Source organism: Theobroma cacao, chromosome 1 (assembly GCF_053813885.1).
Source record: "Theobroma cacao isolate CCN51 chromosome 1, ASM5381388v1, whole genome shotgun sequence".
Taxonomy (NCBI): domain Eukaryota; kingdom Viridiplantae; phylum Streptophyta; class Magnoliopsida; order Malvales; family Malvaceae; genus Theobroma; species Theobroma cacao.
In genome coordinates this window covers 36,571,693-36,590,891 of record NC_142639.1, presented here as the reverse complement: position 1 = coordinate 36,590,891, position 19,199 = coordinate 36,571,693, and the positions used below count along the sequence as shown (strand labels likewise).

General features: G+C 30.0%; 2 protein-coding genes across 6 annotated transcripts; both read right to left on the bottom strand.

The window, feature by feature from the left end:
• Positions 1 to 255: 255 nt before the first annotated feature.
• Positions 256 to 4,376, bottom strand: RFI2 (RING/U-box superfamily protein). 5 transcript variants are annotated; one of them, XM_088805125.1, is made up of 7 exons: positions 3,998 to 4,376; positions 3,387 to 3,559; positions 2,651 to 2,709; positions 1,779 to 1,804; positions 1,453 to 1,674; positions 1,293 to 1,377; positions 256 to 887 (listed from the first exon to the last, which is right to left on the bottom strand). In XM_088805125.1, exons 1-7 carry the CDS (start codon positions 4,200 to 4,202, stop codon positions 449 to 451), a joined length of 1,209 nt encoding a protein of 402 aa, XP_088661251.1. In that variant the 5' UTR covers positions 4,203 to 4,376; the 3' UTR covers positions 256 to 448. The 5 variants fall into 5 exon arrangements, with proteins under 5 accessions (XP_088661251.1, XP_088661246.1, XP_088661248.1 ...); XM_088805120.1 differs by having other exon boundaries at positions 256 to 893; positions 3,998 to 4,375; XM_088805122.1 differs by having other exon boundaries at positions 256 to 893; positions 1,293 to 1,371; positions 3,998 to 4,375.
• Positions 4,377 to 8,721: 4,345 nt separating this feature from the next.
• On the bottom strand, positions 8,722 to 10,676 carry LOC18613550 (Adenine nucleotide alpha hydrolases-like superfamily protein). The gene is made up of 4 exons (XM_018114003.2): positions 10,372 to 10,676; positions 10,194 to 10,288; positions 9,626 to 9,747; positions 8,722 to 8,961 (listed from the first exon to the last, which is right to left on the bottom strand). Exons 1-4 carry the CDS (start codon positions 10,550 to 10,552, stop codon positions 8,874 to 8,876), a joined length of 486 nt encoding a protein of 161 aa, XP_017969492.1. The 5' UTR covers positions 10,553 to 10,676; the 3' UTR covers positions 8,722 to 8,873.
• Between the last annotated feature and the right edge of the window lie 8,523 nt (positions 10,677 to 19,199).

Here is a 19,199-nt window from a genome sequence, read left to right as displayed (position 1 = left end):
ATCAGTTCTTCATTTCTCTTATTTATACAGCAGTAAAAGACTGGAACCATAATTTAGCAAGCTACCAGAATTGCAGACTAACATAAGATACCGCCCTCCCTTGCATCAAGTTTACCCTTCTTACGTGCAGGAAATCCTTAAAAGCACCCCAACCATTATCTTTTGTTTTGAAAATCCTATGTGCACTATAAATTCCTTCTATCTACTTGAGAAATTTAAAGGACATAGATAAGAGAAAGATCACAGCATAGCGCGTGATGAGAAAGGGCACTTACCAATTTCAAGGTCTGCCTGACAGACAAATTTGCCATAATTTACAAAAATGGGCAAAGTTTATCAATTCTTATAGTTTGCTTTCATGCCAGTCATAAATTCAGATACAATCATTTGAAACAAACATGCACAAACCAATTGATAAGCATTTGCAACCAAGCTTTGACCGGATCATCTAAGCAAAATGCCCATGCAGGAAGCTCCTAGACCTGTTGCCAGAATCAGCGCTGGATGTAGGATGATATGACCCCCAACCTGAGTCTCTTGATACAGTTGGGAAATGAGATAATCGCTCTCTTTCCAGAGCATTATAATTACTTGGAAAAAAACTTTCTGCTTCATGTAGGTTTTGGCCTGATGAACTTGATGGAGGATAGATATAGAAGCTACCACCTTGATCAGGTTGTGGGACTGCTGGGGCTACTGGGGTTAAACCTCTTGTCATACCAGGTACTACAGGAGTAGGCACACCAGGTCGATTGAAACGCGGATGATTGAAACGATGTTGCTGACGATAAAAGGCGAGAGATGCCTGGATCCTATCATGGGTATGAGCACTGCTGCCAGGATGACGAGGAAAAACTGAAGAGACAAATGAACTCCCAGCTCTAGAACTGGACCTATGAAGAGTAAACAACAATTTAGTTTTCTAACAGTCAACAGCATTCATGTTAAAAAGAAAAGACAAGCATCTCTTTTTCCAATCATGTTAGGTATTTTGAATAAAAGAGTACTGCATTCTTAAATTAAAGGACTAAATTAGTCACCTTTGATTTTTAACACAACAACTTGGCTTTTATGAACACATATAACATGATTACATCACAGACCATGTGCTGTCATACCTAGAATTAGAGAGCATTACCATGACATTCACCCCACACCCACCCACCCGACAAAAAAAATTATTATGACTATTTGAACATGGAACAGAACTAATTGACCACATGACTGTCACGTTCACATAGTCACTGCTCATAACATCAGGTAGATTCAAACCATCTTAGCCGACGTCTTACCCATGCTCAAAGGGAAAATGATGTGGAAAAGATCTGGGTCTACTTAAAGCATCAAGTTCACCATTAGAAGATCTCAGAGCTGCAGCTGGAACAGAAGCTGGATCAGTATGGCTGATATGGCTATCAGATACAGAGAAATTTGGAGGATGCTGGCCCCAACTATGATATTGGATACTAATGGTAGGCAAAGCATGGGGGATAAAAATCTCATTGTGTCCAGAGAGGCTGTTCCAATGGCGATTAAAGTTGGGATCATCAACACTATCACTAGATCTTAGAGTTGTGGGTGGAAGTGGTCCAACATATGCAACATATGAATGAGCCACAGATGAAGCAGCAGCGTGTTCAGCAAATATGGCATGGTGTCCATGTATTTCATGATCTACATGGAGAAGAAATTTCATTTTTGTGTCACATAGTTGTTGCCTCATTGAGTCACCAGGTAAATGGGATGAAGAAAGTAACTTTAATCATAAAAAATCTTACATGTAGTTGATGGAGATTCCACTTCCCTGAAAGATGTAATAAAGCATCAACATGTCAGAGACAGCAGCAATGTTTTTGTCAAAGGAACTGCCAAACATTTTCAGTAAACAGACAACAAGATTCTTATGTAAGTGCTTTTCCATCTTTTTTTACAGTTCCAACAATTAGAACAGGAGAAATGAGAGATCTGACACCATAAAAAAACAACTGCAGTAGCTGAACCAAAATGGAATATTTCCTCTCAAGATAGAATGTGCACAGCATTCATCACTACTTATAATCCTTCCATTATAAGTTTAAAACCTTGTACTCAGCATCCAACAATCTTTTAACCTTACTATTACTTTAAATGACTTTGTCTGTCAAAGGAAAATGTCTGTACATAGGACTCAGAAAGAAAAGTAGATGCAAATCCCTCGATTATAAGAGCCCAGAATTTCCAAAATGTAACCAGTTCCAAAAGATGGATGGCAATAAAGCAATAACTATTGTCTGCAATTTAACCAGTTCAAGGGAAGATGACCACTTCAACCTCATTGGTCTAGTTCCTCAAACTTCTTAGAAACAAAAACTTCAGCAAGAAACTAGCTCTCAGATTTAGGAGGTCGTAATTATCTTTTGGGTAAAAAAGCTAAAATGCTAAAGAAATCAATGCCTAAGGAGAGGAGTAAGCAGGTGAAGAGATGTGAACATCAGAGAAAAAAATTCCAACAAGTCCAGATATACAGCTCAAATTCTTGCAAGCAATAATGTTATTTTCTTTCAGAACTAACAACTATAAATTCAAGAGAATATAACCTTACAGTTGTGAAAACATAGTACAAAATAGGTCAAAATGAAATCAACGCCACAAAAAGAGAGATCTTGCTTACTCAGATGATGAACCAATTCTTGAAAATTCACCAAATGGACACCATTGAACTCTAAATGGCTGCAAAGACAAATAATAAAGGAGCTAGGGCAGTGAGATCACAAACATCACATCATGAACAACATTATTAGGAAGATTTTAACCAACATTTTGTAGTAGCAAACAAAATGTGGATTTAAAAATGAAAAAAATATGTGGCACGTATATAACAACTTTTGTAATGGAAAAGAAATGAGAGTCCACATTCGTCATACTATTTTAGTGTTGAAGGATCTTAATAGTCTTACTATTATTCTTATTTTATTTTTTTATATTTACTTTTTTAACAAAGAAAGGATTCTTATTAAGACTCTTTAAAAATCTCTTTCAAAAGAGATAAGTTTCACAATTACTATGATGAAAAGGACAGGGTATAAACAAGATATTTATTTATTTTTTAACTTTTCCTTCAGCAAACTGAAGCCTTTTTATTATTATTATTATTTTTTTTTTACTAGGACATCAAAGCAGCATAAAGATGGAAAAAACATAGATAATATTACAAGCATAATCTGCATCAACCTAGAAGACATTATAGTTTTAGGCATGCCCTTAGACTCAGGACAGTATTTTGAAAAGATTATATCACTTCCAAGTTCAAAATGCACCTATAGTAATTGCAAAAGTTGAAAGATGCGTGTTTTAAGATAACAAAAAACAATAGAGACTAACAGAAAGCATAGTAAGTTTTGTTATACCATTTCAGAATAACCTGGATCATAATAATCATCATCAAGATTCCAGTCCTCGGTGCTTAGCTCAGGAAGTGATCGGCTAGAGCCACTTGCATACAACCATTGACCTTTTTCAACCTTCCGGCAATTTGGACATTGCATAGCCCCTTTCACGTTAAATGCCGAACCAATGCAATCTGAAGAGTATGGGTCATAGGCAGCAAATATCAAAACCAATAACGACGGAATAAACCAACTAAAAGACGACAAGAAGCAAGGAGAAACCGTAAATGCCTGAAGTTTGCTTCATCTAAAAATCTCTTTGGCCTTCATCCTTAGCTTATCTGACAACCTTCCTACTCCTGCCTAAAAGTTATTATTCCTATTGAATGGCAACCAATTGATCCTTAATTTCCTATATCAAATTGACTAAGATTATCTCCCTATACTTCTATCATCATAATCTCATCGATAATAACCCAAAACTCCCAAAAATCATCAGTAGTTTATTTTATTTTGCTTTACAACGAAATCAAAACATATGAAATGTTACCAACCAGTAATCCAACTTAAAATTTAATCTTTTACCAGAAAAAAAATTTAAAAACGGCATAATTAAGAAGGATGAAAAATACCCAGATGGAATTCATGACCACATTGGAGCTTAGCCCTTGATCTGCCGCTAGAATCGGAAACCAAATCAAGACAAATCGAGCACGAGACCTCAGAAGATGGAGGTACTGCAGCATCCCCAGCATGACCGTCGATCAATTGATGATGATGATCATCGTGATCATGATCAAGATCACCACCAAGTTGAGAGGCTTTCGAACCCACCATATCCTTCTTCCACCAATAAAAATCGCATAAGGAAAAAAGGCATAACCAAATTGCAAAAACTCCCAAAGCAAAGAAATTTATTTTTTCTTTTTCGGTTGTCTATCTGGTGAGTGTTTGGTTTGGATGTGGGGAAATCTATCTGATGTTTCTGAGTCCTACCTGTCAGATTACGTGGTCGGAACTTATCAATTTTATACGGAATCTTGTCTTAAAATTGAGGTGTATTAAAACACTATTTTTTTACTACACCGAAAACAAATAGTGTCCTTTTATTATTATTCATATAAATTTTTTTATTCTGATGTGGCCACTTTTCACCTAAATAATGACTCATTAATTATTTATTGATTTATTCTCATAAAATAATTTATATTTTTTAGGAAAAATAGCTACATACCATGAAAATTAATTAAGATTTTGAAAAAAAAATAGTAAAAGGGTGAAGAATGTTATATATAGTATATATAGTTTGTAGCGTTACAAATGAAGAAGAATATTAACACATTTTCATATAATAATTAGGTTAATATGATCGTAATTGTTTTTGCATAATAATTTCTTCAGTGCTTGTTTGGCTTGATTTTTTTTCAGTTTATTTATTTTTTTAAAGTAAAAGTTAAGTTAAATATAAATTTTGAAAAGTTTTTAAAAAAATAATTTTTTTTTAAAAATAAATTTTAAAAAAAAACTTTAAGAAAAACGCTTATGAGGAACTTTTTCTTCTCTTTTTTTAAAAATACAAGAAAATTTTTTTTTTGTTTAAAAAATATTTTCATCTGTTAAAAATAATTACAATATTAATATTTCAAAAAAATACCTTCTATGATAATTTTAACAAAAATTATAACTTATAAAAAAGAACTTAAAAAAAATTTACCAAACAGTTTTAGTTTAATTTTAAAAGTTATTATTTTTCATAAAAATTTCATAATAACTTTTAAGATAGAAAAAAATCGAACTAAACAGGCAAGTGACTTGCACTTGCCAATAAAAATATGGAAATCATTTAGCATTATGTTTATCTAGATCTAGATGAAGAAGAATGTTAACCCAAATACAACCACTTAGTCTTTAATAATGGAAGAAGAAATAATTAAGTATAGGGTTTATTAAAGAAAACAATAATAAAAAAAAAAGTTAAGGGCTGCTGGCTACACAACATCAAACATCATTCAGAAAATGGTGGACAAAATACGACAATGTTGCTGCTATAAACATTGTATATTGAATTAGTAAAGTAATTGACTTTTGAGGATAGGAATTCAGTCAATGTAGAACAAAAGGCAAGTAGCTTGACAGTTCAGTTGGGGGCAATTCCAGTTGCTTCCCTGGTATTGTTGTCGGCCGATTTGTTTAAGAATTAAGCTGTTTTGCGACAACGTAGTTACGAGTCATTTGAACAGATAACAGCTCATTCCGTGTTTTCTAAAAAGTAAAGAAGATGTCATGCTCAAAGGCCAAAGCAGTCCTTGCTGGGAATCATCCTTGAGAATTTACCTTGATGGAGATTTGTGATCACCCTTAATTAGCTAGATCGTGTGGTCGTATTGGTGGATTGCGTATGTCACGAAAAGAGTCTCATTCATGTATTCCTCCACAAGGAAGAAAGAAAAAGCTTGTCTATGTATTGTTGGAACATTAGCAGGATGCTTAAAGAGATTCACACACCTTTAATGCAAAAACTATCTGCTTTATCTTCATATGTTTGAGATGTTAAAAGCCTGAGACTGTTGAGCCAAAAAAAAATTGAAAAGATTAGAGTAAAATATCTTTATTTTTTAAATTTTAATCGAAATTATATAAAAATTTATTAATTTTTAAAATAGATACTTTGTCCCAAAACTACAAACATAGTTAACAAAAATAATGAAAAAATTAAATATTTTTTCTTTTTTTATTAATTTAAAAAATTATTATTATATTTAAAAAAAAATAGGAAGCATCCATTGTTGCTCCCCCAAAAGAGTTTGGAGAGCCCGATCAGGGCTCTCTCTCTCTAAGGGAGCAGGAAAGCACCTGGTGCTCTCCAATGGGAAGTTTTTTTTTTTTTTTAATTAATAAAAAATTATATAATTATAATTTTAAAAATTAATAAAAATAAAATTATCTTTTTACTCTTATTATGTCAGTAAGTTGACAGAAATATTAACGATTAATTATCGACTAGACCTATGCATATAACGAAAAATAAGTTTTTGAAGCGGAGTGTCCATTTAGATAACTAATAAACTTTCGTATAATTTCGATTAAAACTTAAGAGATAAAGATAAACTAAACTCAATGAAAAAGGATCAAACTGCTCCCACAGACTTGGTTGTTTTTTATTTTTGGCGTTAACTTAACACCAATTTCGCTACATAGAAGACAGGAGCGGAGCCTCATATAGTTTTGACCCTCTAAAATTTTCAAAATTTCTTTTATAGTATATAAAATTTTTAAAATATTCTCTTAATAGCCCCTTCGATAATTTTTTATTTAATAATTAATAAAAATAAAAAATAATAAAAATCTCACATGCTTCATTCAATTTTAATTTTTTTAAATTTATATTATTCTTTTTTTATATTTTTTTATACTATTTACTCATATATTATAAGTTTCTATAGATTTGTTTTTTCAAATTTCTACGAACCATCACCTATATTTTTTTTTATATTATATGTGAGTTTCATCTTCTACTTTTCATGTTCGTCATTTTTCTATTATTTAAATTTTTTTTCATAATTTTAATTTTTAAAAATTAATAAATTATTATATAATTTTTAAATATAAGTTATAATGTTGTATTGTTGTTTAAAATTTTATCAATATATCATTTTTTAATTAATCTTGATTATGTAAGAGAAAATTATTTTGAGTATATCTTTTTTATATATTTTACGTTTTATGTTTAGTTGAACGAAAATTATCTTGAATATATAGTTTTTAAATAATCTTAATTATGTAAGAAAAAATTAGTAATCTTATATATCGTATTTAACTATTTATATTTTATGTATTATAATTTTATATTTAGTATTATAAGTTTAGATAGAAATAAAATAAGAATATTGGATGTTGAATGTATTAATTTTTTTTTTCAAGTTTGATTAAGGTATGAATAAGTTGAAAACATTTAACAAATTTTTTTAAAAAATATATACACATCGTCCAAATGATTCTCTTACATTTGAGCCGTTAAGTCTCAATACTTCAACTCATGAATAAAAATAATATAAATTAAAAGGTCTAACACTCAATCTTAAAGAAATAAATTTTTTTCAATACATAATTTTTAATTGATAAATTTAAATTCAAAAAATATAATCGAACATAATTTTTTTAAAAAATTATTATAAATCTTTTTTTCTTGATTTATACGTTATATAAATTTTTCTTATTAATAATTTTTTAATTATTGATTAAATTCAATATATTAATTTTAAAATTTTTAACCTTTATTTTTTTTTTATTTATCTGTCTCATATCCTCTAATAAAAATGGACTAACTCTGCCCTCGTAACAGTTAGTCCCATGCCAGGCTATCAACTCAAAAGGGCTGTGTAACCTGTCATTTGTGGATAGCTGTAAGTCAGTTTCTACTAATCACGACAAATTCCTATTGGTTGCCAAATCCATAGTCCTTATCTGCTACATATCGCTTCATAAAACTCAGCGTACCAGTAAAATCGACCAAATGCTTTTAAACCCTCTGATTTCTGTTCCGTTCTGATCCAGGTAATAAATGAACTTCTTCTGTACTCATATAGTTCTCACATGCCTATCAGAGCCTAGGGAAATGCTCGCCAGTACAGGCAACACCCCATTCTACTTCCCCAGATCATTAACCATTGGCTCACCACTCCTTAGGGGCTCTCTCCAACTTGCTACGGATGCACTGGAGGAACAATATATCACAACTTGCAACCTCTATTCTGTTTTGAATGCAATCAATTCCTCATTTGGCTCCCTCAACTTGTCTATTCCATATCCTTTGACCCCTAGGCTTTGTTGAAACGTTTGCTTAACAATCACTGTCCCTGACTGAATCTATTTGAATGACTTGGTCTTTTATACCTGCACATATCTATTGTATTGGATGCATGTACCAAACAACCTCAAAGTCAAAATAACTATTGCAATGATGTCCAACCGGAGATGATGAATAGCCCTTTCCAATTTTATAGAACTAAATACCACCAAAAGTAATTGTAAATGACGGTACCAATAGAACTCAAACAAGGTAGTTTAAAATACTCAAATATCCATGACAAACCCAAGCTTAAATCCAGCAATAGCGGTCCAGAGTTCTCTGCATAAGAGTACCTGCAATACTATGAAGAGAAAAAGGAACAACGAAAATGAACCTTTCACAAGTTTAGTCCTTTATTTTACTTCAAGCTGGCTTATCATGGAGCAGGATAAACCACTGATAAAAAATTATTTGAGCACTTGCATCAGCATGACAGATTACGCAGAAAATATTTAGAGTTACACTTGCACAGGCACAATTAAAATATGGTAAAAAGAAGACATCAGATGCATACCAATATAAAAAATGTGCTTATTTATACCAATACAAGATGTTTAGCATAATTGGCGGTACAGTGTGCACCGTCATACTTATTAGGTAACTAATAAAAAGCTGAAACCACTGCTGTTCGATACTTTATTTAGAGGCTCATACATGGATTAATGTTTGATCTTAGGCCTCTTCACAATCATCACAGAGCAGTGAGCATGATGAGCACAATAATCACTCACACTGCCAAGAACAGCCCTGAAAGAGAATATGTAGTATTTTGTTAAAAGCTGTAGTGAAATAAATTTAAATTGCCAAAGGTGAAAAATTAGAGATGTCTGTTTGTCTTAGAATGTTTATTCATGCATGTGGCCAAGAAAATGAAATTAAATTTTTGGGAAGAAGGCTTCATAGTGTATGAGAAGATTCAATGAGAGGAACTGCAATAGTGAGAATAAAAAGCCAATTTATAATCTGCAAGATCATATAGCAGGGCTTCTCTGCAAACACTGATATATCATGATTGTAAACAAGGTCAACGGGCTAGGGCTAACACTAAACAAGATGCTCAAGTTTGCCGCTGGGCTTGTTGAGCAAGGGCACATGCCCCTTGCAGGATGCAAAGTGTGGAAGAAGTCTTAGTTTCAAACTCGTGTAAATGGAAGAGGGAAAAGGGGTAACACGACAACCTCCTATCGCCTAGCCCACCCTTTAAACCAAAAATTAACAAAAATAAAAAAAATCTCATATGTAGTAATATTAGCATACTTGAAAGTTTCTTCCAACAAACCAAGCTAAATATCAATTTTCTGGAAGTAATGATTCATTTAGTCATTTTGAAACTTGATAGACTATAATGTTTTCTTAAAGAGAAAGCAAAGATTAAATGGCTCATCATGAAGTTCCAAAACTACATTTTTACCTCTTTATAGCTCCATAACCATGGCTGCCAACAACAAGCATTGAGGCATGGTGTTTTTCTACAGCCTCGCAAAGAACATTCCTAGCATCACCTTCTACCACTTCAACTACAGCATCATTCACCTGCATAAAACCTGATACAATTAGAGAGGCTGCTAGGAGAGGCATATCTACCACAGTGACTATACTTCACATACTAGGTGGTGAAGAAGTGTGTAGTAGAGCTGATACTTTTTTTTGGTGGGGTTTCATTTCGATTAGGCTAAAAAGGTGGTTTGAAATCTGGACCTTGACCATCCAATAAATTACTGAGAGAAATTGCAAAGTTTCTCATTGACTTGATATAGGAGTCATAGAGTTAGATCAATGAATTGACTAATATCATAAAATTTTCAACCAACTCAGGTTAATATCAAATACTATCATTGTCCAAAATAAACTTTGTTGACCTTCAATTTATAGGTCTAACCTCAAAACATCTACAATCATCTACCAACTGCTATTGTTCTGTTCTGTAGTTCCTATATCAGAAAACTAACAATTAGCAAAAATGATCATCGATTATATACCGATTTACCAAGGCAGAGTTCCTTAGCTTTCTCTACAACCCTGGCAGCTATCTTCCTCAAATCCGCATCCACATACGGCAGTACGTCAGCAGCTCCTTAAATAATAAGTCGATAACAAAATTACAACTACTGCACATTAAGGAAAACACTCCAAAAAAATCAGAGCACGCTCACATACCAGGTCCAGCTAGACCAACAGCAGAAGAAGCAGTAGGCTTCGCGTGAACGACGAAGAGCTTGAAAGGAGGATTGGAAGCGAAAGGAGCAAAGAAGTGATCGAGCGTCCATTCCAGCGCGTACTTGCTATGCTCGCTATCGTCGATCCCAACCACCATGGCTTGCTTCTCCGACGTCGCCATTGCAGCTCTCTAGTTCTTTCTCGAAATTACAGGGTTTTCCTTTCTGTTCCCTTTTGGGTTTGAGTTTTGACTTAGTCTTGAATGAACGAGGAAGAGGGACGAGAAGCGGTATTTATAGGGGAGAAGAAAGAAAAACAGTCGCGTCGAGCTTAAGCGTGTTAAAATAGCGTAGAAGATATAGCTAGAAGACACGATACACCGATTAGGATTTGGTGCCTATCCCTACGTGTAGAGGCAATGAATGACAAATCATTGGGCATTTGTTTTAAAATACTCTACTCTCGTTACTCCTAATCATAACTACATATAAATTCCTTAATTTGTAAAATAAATATTTAACCTCAAACAATTAAACAAGCGATATTAATTTTAAATTAAAATGTTTAAAATATTATTTTTTACCCATGACCAAAATTGGCTCAAATTTGATCGAATTTCTCAAGGAACCCCAAATTTGGGTTTTTTAATAAAAAATAAAAAATAAAAATTTATATAATATAATAATTTTTAAAATTAATAAAAAATAAAATTATTTTTTTAATATTATGAAATCATCAAACTAATTGAAATATTAGTTATGAGCTAAAGTTTTACTTATGTATAATATTCTTTTAAAATGAATTATTTATTTTAAAAATTAAAAATCAGAGAAGTGATGATTTTTTATTCCATTAATTGGCGTTCAAATTTCCACTCAATTTATAATTTTAGATTTTGGGTTTCATGTGATGTTTTGTCTGGGAATACCAATTTGGCCACCTGGGATGCGTCACGTGTTCTTACGTTGGAGCGAGTATGAGAACGGCGTATGTTTGGTCTTCTTCCAGCTCAAAATTATGGGCCCTCTTTTAGCCTATTCGATAGGAAAACCAGCCGAAATTAATGGGCTTCCCAGCAAAAAGAGGTGATGGATTCCTTCTTGGGGAAAAGCCTTAATCAAGCAAAGATATCACCAGATAACAGCATAAAGGTTGATCCTACTTGTGGAAAGAAACCTTTAAGCTCAAATCTACCTCCCCATATCTATAATATATATATTTATATATGTATAATATCTGTTTGGCTTAACACTTGCCAAAAATTAGATCAAACAGTATTTTATGAGAAACTCTTAAAAAAAAAAAAATTTAAAAAAAACTCCTAACAGAAACTTTTTCTTTTTTTTAAAAAAAAAAAAAACAAAGCTATTTTTTTTTCAAAAAAAACTCCTCCCTCTCTCCATCTCCCTCTTCTCTGCCTCTTTCTAGAAATCATCCTTGTAGGGTTTTTTTTGTTCTAACAAAAATAAAGGAAAAAAAATCAAAAATTTAAAACTGTATTCAAGTATTATTTTTTTTATTATTTTTTTGTTTTAAAAACGCTCTTTATTATTTGATATTTTTCAATTTATTATTTGATATGACAATTATGTGATTTTTATTTATTTTTAACTTATTTTTTATGTATATAATATTTGTTGATTATGATTGAAATAATTAATCAGATATGTCATGGTTGTTGAGATAAATTAGATAAAAATTAAAAAATTAATATTTATACTCATTTGTGGTAATTCAATTTTAAAGATTTTTTTCTTTTAGGTATAACAATAAGATGCACTACAAAAAAATTGAAATAGACTTTAATTTCTTTGACAACAAGAATTACATATACTTGAACTTCTTAGTAATGAATTCCACATTTGAGTTAGTGGTACCCAATAAATGATGCTACACTCTATGACAAAATAAATAATCTATTAAAAAATAAAAAAATATATAAAAATCAAATCCTTTTTATTCATAGAGGAAAATTTTATTGGTAAGGATATCAAGACTTTTTGAAGATTTGGAGTTGAATTGAACTGACTTAGATCATTGTTTCTCATTACCACTACATAATTTGTAAAGGATTACAAGCAAACAAATGAAGAATTGCATTACTATCTAAAATAACACTTTTAAATCAAGTGTGGTAGATTAGGAGTCTGGCCCTGTACTAACAGAGAGAGTGGGAGACTAGCAGGGGTCCGTGCCCCGTTTCAATAAAATTTTGAAATTTTATAATATAGTTTTATATTTTTTAGAATTTTAGAAGTTTGATTTTATAATAATCTTTTGGTTTGATGAGATGTTTAACAGCAATTAGTTAATAATTAATTTTAATAAAGTTAGAAATTAAATAAAATTTATTGTAATAAAATTATTTCTTAAATCCCATTGTTTCATGACCAATTCATTTTTTATTATTTTTTAAACACGAAATCTTGACACTATCACTGTAACTGTGGGACTGAAACATTTGTAGTATTAGGTGCTACAACTACAAGATTAGTCTTGAAATAAAATATGTTGCTATTCCCACTTTGAAAATTGAACAAGGCAATTAAGTAGTCGACAACACCTAGTGGCTCTTCCACTCAAATTATGCGTCCTTTCGGACCACTTCATAAAATAAAAAAAGCTGTTACTACCACTGAAAATTTTTTAAGTCATAATGATGAGAAATTGCTCAAAATAGACTTGGAATGGATTCACAACCGTCCATATACCTAGATCCTAGAGTCAAACTTTGTATATGCACCGCACCAGTTTGTGCTAAAAATTCGGACATTTTGATTCCATACCTAGATCATTCTCCAAACAGGAATACTCAGTAAACAAATGGGGAAAAAGAGCGTATGGAATTGTAGGAACATCATGACCACTTCAAGACCCAGTCTGTTTGATTTGAAGTTTTGGCAAAAACTGTACACTTGATTGGCCAGCCACTTAACTCTTAATTAGCCGATACGTCAAGCAAAATACAAAGCCAAAAGTCCACACAATGCTCCTCAGACATGATTGGATAAAAACACGATTAAATTGGGGTTTTATTAACTTCTTTACTTTGGAATTTGGAGTTGACAACGAATATCAGTCTCTTCATGAATTTTTTTTTTTATCTGGTTACGTAATACTTATACAGTTGTGCCTTTTTTTTTTTTTTTTGTTTCGTTGAGAGAAAAAAATTACATTAATAAGTTGAATTATAATTTTTAATTAATTTTTATTAATGTGAATAATTAATTATTAAGGGTATTAAGTCAACCAATTTATAATATTGCCTATTCCGTCATCTACACTTTAATAAGTTAAGCTCAAGCATTCATCCGTCTTTTAAAAAGGCTTTGAGTTAGTAATCATATGCTTCATGGTCGGTTGTTACAACTGCGTGAGCCATATCCGGAAGGAAACTCAATACACCCAACAATGAACCACCAATAATTAAATAAGAGCATATGAAAGAGTTAAAGATAAAGTGAATTCTCCTTTTTTTTTAAGAAAAAAAATGATAAAATTAAGGATGTGAATTTTCAAGATTATTGAAATAATTATAGCACGAAATTTGGGTGGTTTCTTTGGATAAAGCTTAGTACTAACTAATTTGGGAAATCAAAAGTTTTAAGCATTATTGGAAAACTCAAATTCAGTTAATTAACACGATTGATTATTTTTTTTAACGAAAATATATGAAAAGAGATTACAAAGTCAAATTATTCAGGTGAGAGAAGTGAAGGAAATTGAACTACCAAGAGCTGCTTATCTGTAACTAAGGATAAACATGACAAGAAAAGTTAGGATCAGGAGTTCATGACTATTTTCAATACGTCAAGTTTTCAAGCAAATCTTAATCGCTCAAAGGCTGAAAGGCAGCCGAGAATTCCATGGGCGTTACCATTGTTTTTGTAAACGACAGGCCATCTTTCTTGAGATTATTTTCACGTCCCTTTCTGTCTGCGGCGTTGCTTTTGTTTTGGCCGATGGCTCCTAAGCAATTTTGAGAATAACCAAGGGGTGTTGTCGGCTACTTCTGTTTCTGTGGCTTTGGGGGTGTGTGCCCCACGAGAAAGAAACTTTCTCCCAATCTTTCCAGGTGGATAAGCACTGGACACTTGCCCTTAGCGCTTGGGGACTTTACACGAAGACAAGATTTCAAAGGGGCTGGATTGGACCCCGCAATTTCCTCAACCAAAATGCACGGAGGAAAAGAAAGATTTGGTGACTCTCTGCTGCAAGTTTTTGGGGAGCATTTTCTAATTTCAGTCTTGCCAATTTTCGTTATGTGATATTTTCATATTTTATGGAGGAAAAAGGAAATGGCCTAAGACGATTGTGAGTCTATGGTTTGGTCCCGCCCTCTAAAGGAAAAATGGGATAGTAATATTATTAATTGAGGTGGCTGAGTAGTCCACATCTCGGCGGTGGCCTTGATTGGATTGCTAATCAAAACTGACGCAGCATTTCACATGATTTTTGTTTCCAGATCAACTTTACTCAGAATCTGCCTTTCTTATCAATACCAATCAACGTCTTCTATCTGTGAATCTATTATCAATTCAGCAATATAATATTAGGTAAATAACGCGCATATATATATATATATATATAAATATCATAATTTTTTTATTTTAAATAATAATTTTAAAAATGAAAAAATACTTTTACAATCAATTGTGATTGCATTTTCAAGTTGACAATTCGTTGTTATTTGGACAACAAACTCGCTTTTTTCCTCTTTTCCTTTTCTTTTTTTTTTAAATAAAAGAAAAAGGTTGCCCGAACAGTACAAGCATAGCCGGCCAATACTCACTGAAGCATGAAAGCGCTCAGTAATTACTAATTAACGAAGTTTGCCAGCAATGCCAAAGAACGAACTTGTGCACGTTTCTGCTCAACTCCTAACCCAAAGTTAAAGACAGCTAAGCTTCCGTAAATAATTCAATCACTTTATTGATTTAGAACTTATTTAGCTTGATTTTTTTAACTTAAAAATTATTATAAAAAATAATAACTTTTAAAATTAAGTTAAAGTTGTTTGATAAATTTTTTTTATAAGTTTTTTTTTATAAATTATATTTTTTATTAAAATTATTATAAAAAATATTTTTTAAAAAATATAATATTATAATTATTTTTAATAAATGAAGATATTTTTGGAATAAAAATAAAAATTCTCTTATATTTTTAAAAGAATAGAAGAAAAAGTTCTTCCTTGAAACTTTTTTTTAAGCTTTTTTTTTAATTTTGTTTTAAAAAAATTACTTTTTTTTAAGAGTTTCTCAAAAAATCATATTTGGCCTAGCTTTTGCTTTTAAGAGGTAAATAAGCTCTTATTTGGCATAACTTTTTTTTCAGTTTATCTACCTCTTAAAAGTAAAAGTTAGGCCAAACATAAATTTTAAAAAGCTCTTAAAAAAAGTAACTTTTTTTTAAAAAATAAAATTTTGAAAAAACGAGCTTTTGAAAAAGCTCTTGTGGGAAGTTTTTTCTTCTCTTCTTTTAAAAATATAAGAAAATTTTTATTTTTATTTCAAAAATATCCTCATTTGTTAAATATAATTACAATATTACCCTATAAAAAAATACTCTTTATGATAATTTTAACTAAAATTATAACTTATAAAAAAAATTATAAAAAAATTTTACTAAATAATTTTAACTTAATTTTAAAAGCTATTATTTTTCATAAGAACTTCATAATAGCTTTTAAATTAAAAAAAAAACCAGACCAAACAAGCTCTTACCAGGTAAAGTTAGCTTTATGACCACCCGCTCAGTTGCCAAGTCACGTGACTTAAAATAGATAACATGATTGTCTAATTCTAAGGTAGCGTTTGTTATGAAAAAAGTTATAGCATATTCTCTGTAACGTGCCTAATTAAATTATATTATAATATTATTTTGTAATAAATCATTGTAATGTAAGGTTACAATGCAATTAGGAACGGAGCCTCCTTATGTGATAGGGGCCATGGCCCCCCCCCCCCAAAAAAACTTTTAAAAATATTTTCATAACATATAAAAATTTTAAATTTTTTTTATATATTCTATTAATGATCTTTTCAAAATAATTTTTTATTTAATAATGAATATAAATAAAAAATAATAAAATGATTTCACATATCTCACCCAACTTTAATTTTTTTTTCAATTTATATTATTATTTATTTTTTAAAAATTTTTATTCTATTTGTTCATATATTATAAGTTTTTATAATTTTTTTTTAATTTTTACAAACCATTAACCATATTTTTTTTTCTTTTTGTTATATAATATGTGGTACTTACCTTCTACTTGTCATATTCTTTTTTTTTATGTTACGTAAAATTTATTTTATATGATTTTATTTTTTAAAAATTAATAAATTATTATATAATTCTCAAATATAAGTTATAGCGTTATATTGTTACTTAAAATTTCATCAATGTATCATTTTTTTATTAATCTTGATTATATGAGAGAAAATTAACTTGAATATATTTTTTTATATGCTTTACGTTTTATATTTAATTGAAATGAAATTATCTTGAATCTATAGTATTTAAATAATTCTGATTACACAGGAAGAAACTATTAATCTTATATATCATTTTTAACTATTTATATTTTACAAATTATAATTTTATATTTAGTTTCATATTTTTATTATCAATATTTTTATTGTTGATTGAATTTAACATATTAGTTTTTTAAAATTTTTAACTCTTATTCAACCTTGTTTAGCCCCCCCAATAAAATTTGGTTAGCTTCGTCCTTGAATACAATCACATTAGAGTCAAGGGATGTAATATGATTGCAATCACATTACATTGCACCTTGCAATGTTATTAAAAATATTTTCACCCTTCAACTTTATTACTTTATTTAAAATATTTTGTAATGTTATAATTAAAATAAAAATATTAAAATAAAATATATAATATAAGAATTATAAATTAAAATAAAATAAAATATAAGAAATTAAAATTTATATAATATAGGTAAAAGAAATGAAAATAAAATATATAATATTATAATAAAAATAAAAATAAAATATATGACATTAAAAATATATTTAAGAGATGATAATATATAAAAATAAAAAATAAAAAATACAAGTATATTAAACTTGTGTTTTAATAAATAGAGGTAATTTTAAAAATTAACATTACAATTTCATAAAAGTATTTGTAAATCAAATGCTGCAATGTTATCTTCTCTGCATTTTAATCATTATTTTGTTTATATATCAAATACAATAATATTATTTTCTCTGCAATCACTTTGCTTGCAATCACATTACTTGTAATCACATTGCATTGTAAAGTATCAAACGCCACCTAATTGTTAGTAGTACATTTTACTTGTTATTATTCTCATTCATTAATTAACAACTTCTTATTATACAAAAATAATAATAATGCTATTAATATATTTGTATATATAAGTTAGTTTTCCTTATCGTTAGCATAAATGAAAGCAATTTAATTTCGAAATAAGAGAGCAATTGCTTCAAAAGTATATTAATAAAAGATCTAACCACTGAGTAATATATGTACCTAAAGTTTTCAAATTTTCATGTAGTTCTTTTTTTTAAAGAATATTTTAGATTTTTAACTAATTACACTAACCGAGTTATTTATAGTTGGTTTCTTTCTTTAAAATTATTGGCTATATCATGTTGGGCTTTTCTTACTCTAATTTACTTCAGTAAATTTGTTTTTGCAAATTAATTAATTTAGGGGGGGCTTTGATTACTCAGAAATGTATGTTTACGTTTTGATTATGTGTATTGTTTGAGAGTTAAAAGACATCTTGAGTGAGAGAGAACTCTCGGGTAATGAATTTTGGGTACGAGGTTGAGAAATATTGATAATTGTAATATTGAAAGTTGGCTAGTGAAATTGTGAAATCTTTTCATAAGGAAAATCTGTGTGTTTTTAATATTTGGATATTTTCTTCTATTTGCTTGATTGGAATTTTTCATAACAAATAGGTGAGAAAGTACTATCATTGAAGTACTAGACAAAAGAGGTAAGTACCAGTTGTTTTATCTCTTACTCCTAATATTAAATATGATGTATTGAATAAAAAATCTTGGCAAAGAGTTTATGATAAATTAAAATAAATTTATATGTTAAAATTCATCACAAATAAATAATGTTTGATAAAAAAATTATATATGTTGAAAATGAAGGGAGGAACATGCTTGAGGGCGTACTTAAACGAAGTTAAAAAATTGATTATTCAATTGTGGAGGTGAAATAATTAAAGAAGATAATAATTTTAATTAATTTTTTTTGCTGAGAAATACGATGTCAAAATTACACCATTGATGATTGATAAAGTACTTTTAAGCATGAACCATGTGACTACTTGCAGAGCATGACAGATTGAAAGGAAAGATGATTTTAGAATAAGGGACAATGATTATGATAAGGGGAATAAAGGTTTCCAAAAATATATATGAATTAATTGGAAGTATAATTAAATGAAATGATAAACGAGCCCTTTAATTAATTTTAAATTGAGATTGTTTTGAATCAAGATCTTTATGGATTTAAATTTTTAACTTTTTTAATTAAATTAAATATGATTGAGTTCAAGCTCAAAGTTTTAAAAAGAATTATTTAATTTGAGTTAATTTTATCAGCTCTGTCAGGAGAAAGGGCGTAAGGATTTATATCGTATTAGCGAAATTGGTAAAAACGAAGTAGCATCGCACTTGATTATCTACGCGGTACGAAACGAAACGAAACTTTCGCATGAAGTAATCGAGAGATTTCCGAGAAAGTTGACTGTTTCCCCCGTCATATTCACACTGTGTCACCATCCCCTGCTGCCCATTAAATACGTTTGCCTTTGC

Excerpts from the sequence above, each read along its gene's own strand:
- LOC18613550 (XM_018114003.2), bottom strand. The coding sequence starts at position 10,552 with ATGGCGACGTCGGAGAAGCAAGCCATGGTGGTTGGGATCGACGATAGC. Across the intron at positions 10,289-10,371 it reads TGTTGGTCTAGCTGGACCTG|GAGCTGCTGACGTACTGCCG; the intron begins GTATGTGAGCGT and ends TTATTATTTAAG. Across the intron at positions 9,748-10,193 it reads AACTCTGCCTTGGTAAATCG|GTGAATGATGCTGTAGTTGA; the intron begins GTATATAATCGA and ends GGTTTTATGCAG.
- RFI2 (XM_018122797.2), bottom strand. The coding sequence starts at position 4,202 with ATGGTGGGTTCGAAAGCCTCTCAACTTGGTGGTGATCTTGATCATGAT. Across the intron at positions 1,675-1,778 it reads GGAATCTCCATCAACTACAT|ATCATGAAATACATGGACAC; the intron begins GTAAGATTTTTT and ends TTCTCCATGTAG. Across the intron at positions 894-1,292 it reads CATTTTCCCTTTGAGCATGG|GTCCAGTTCTAGAGCTGGGA; the intron begins GTAAGACGTCGG and ends TACTCTTCATAG.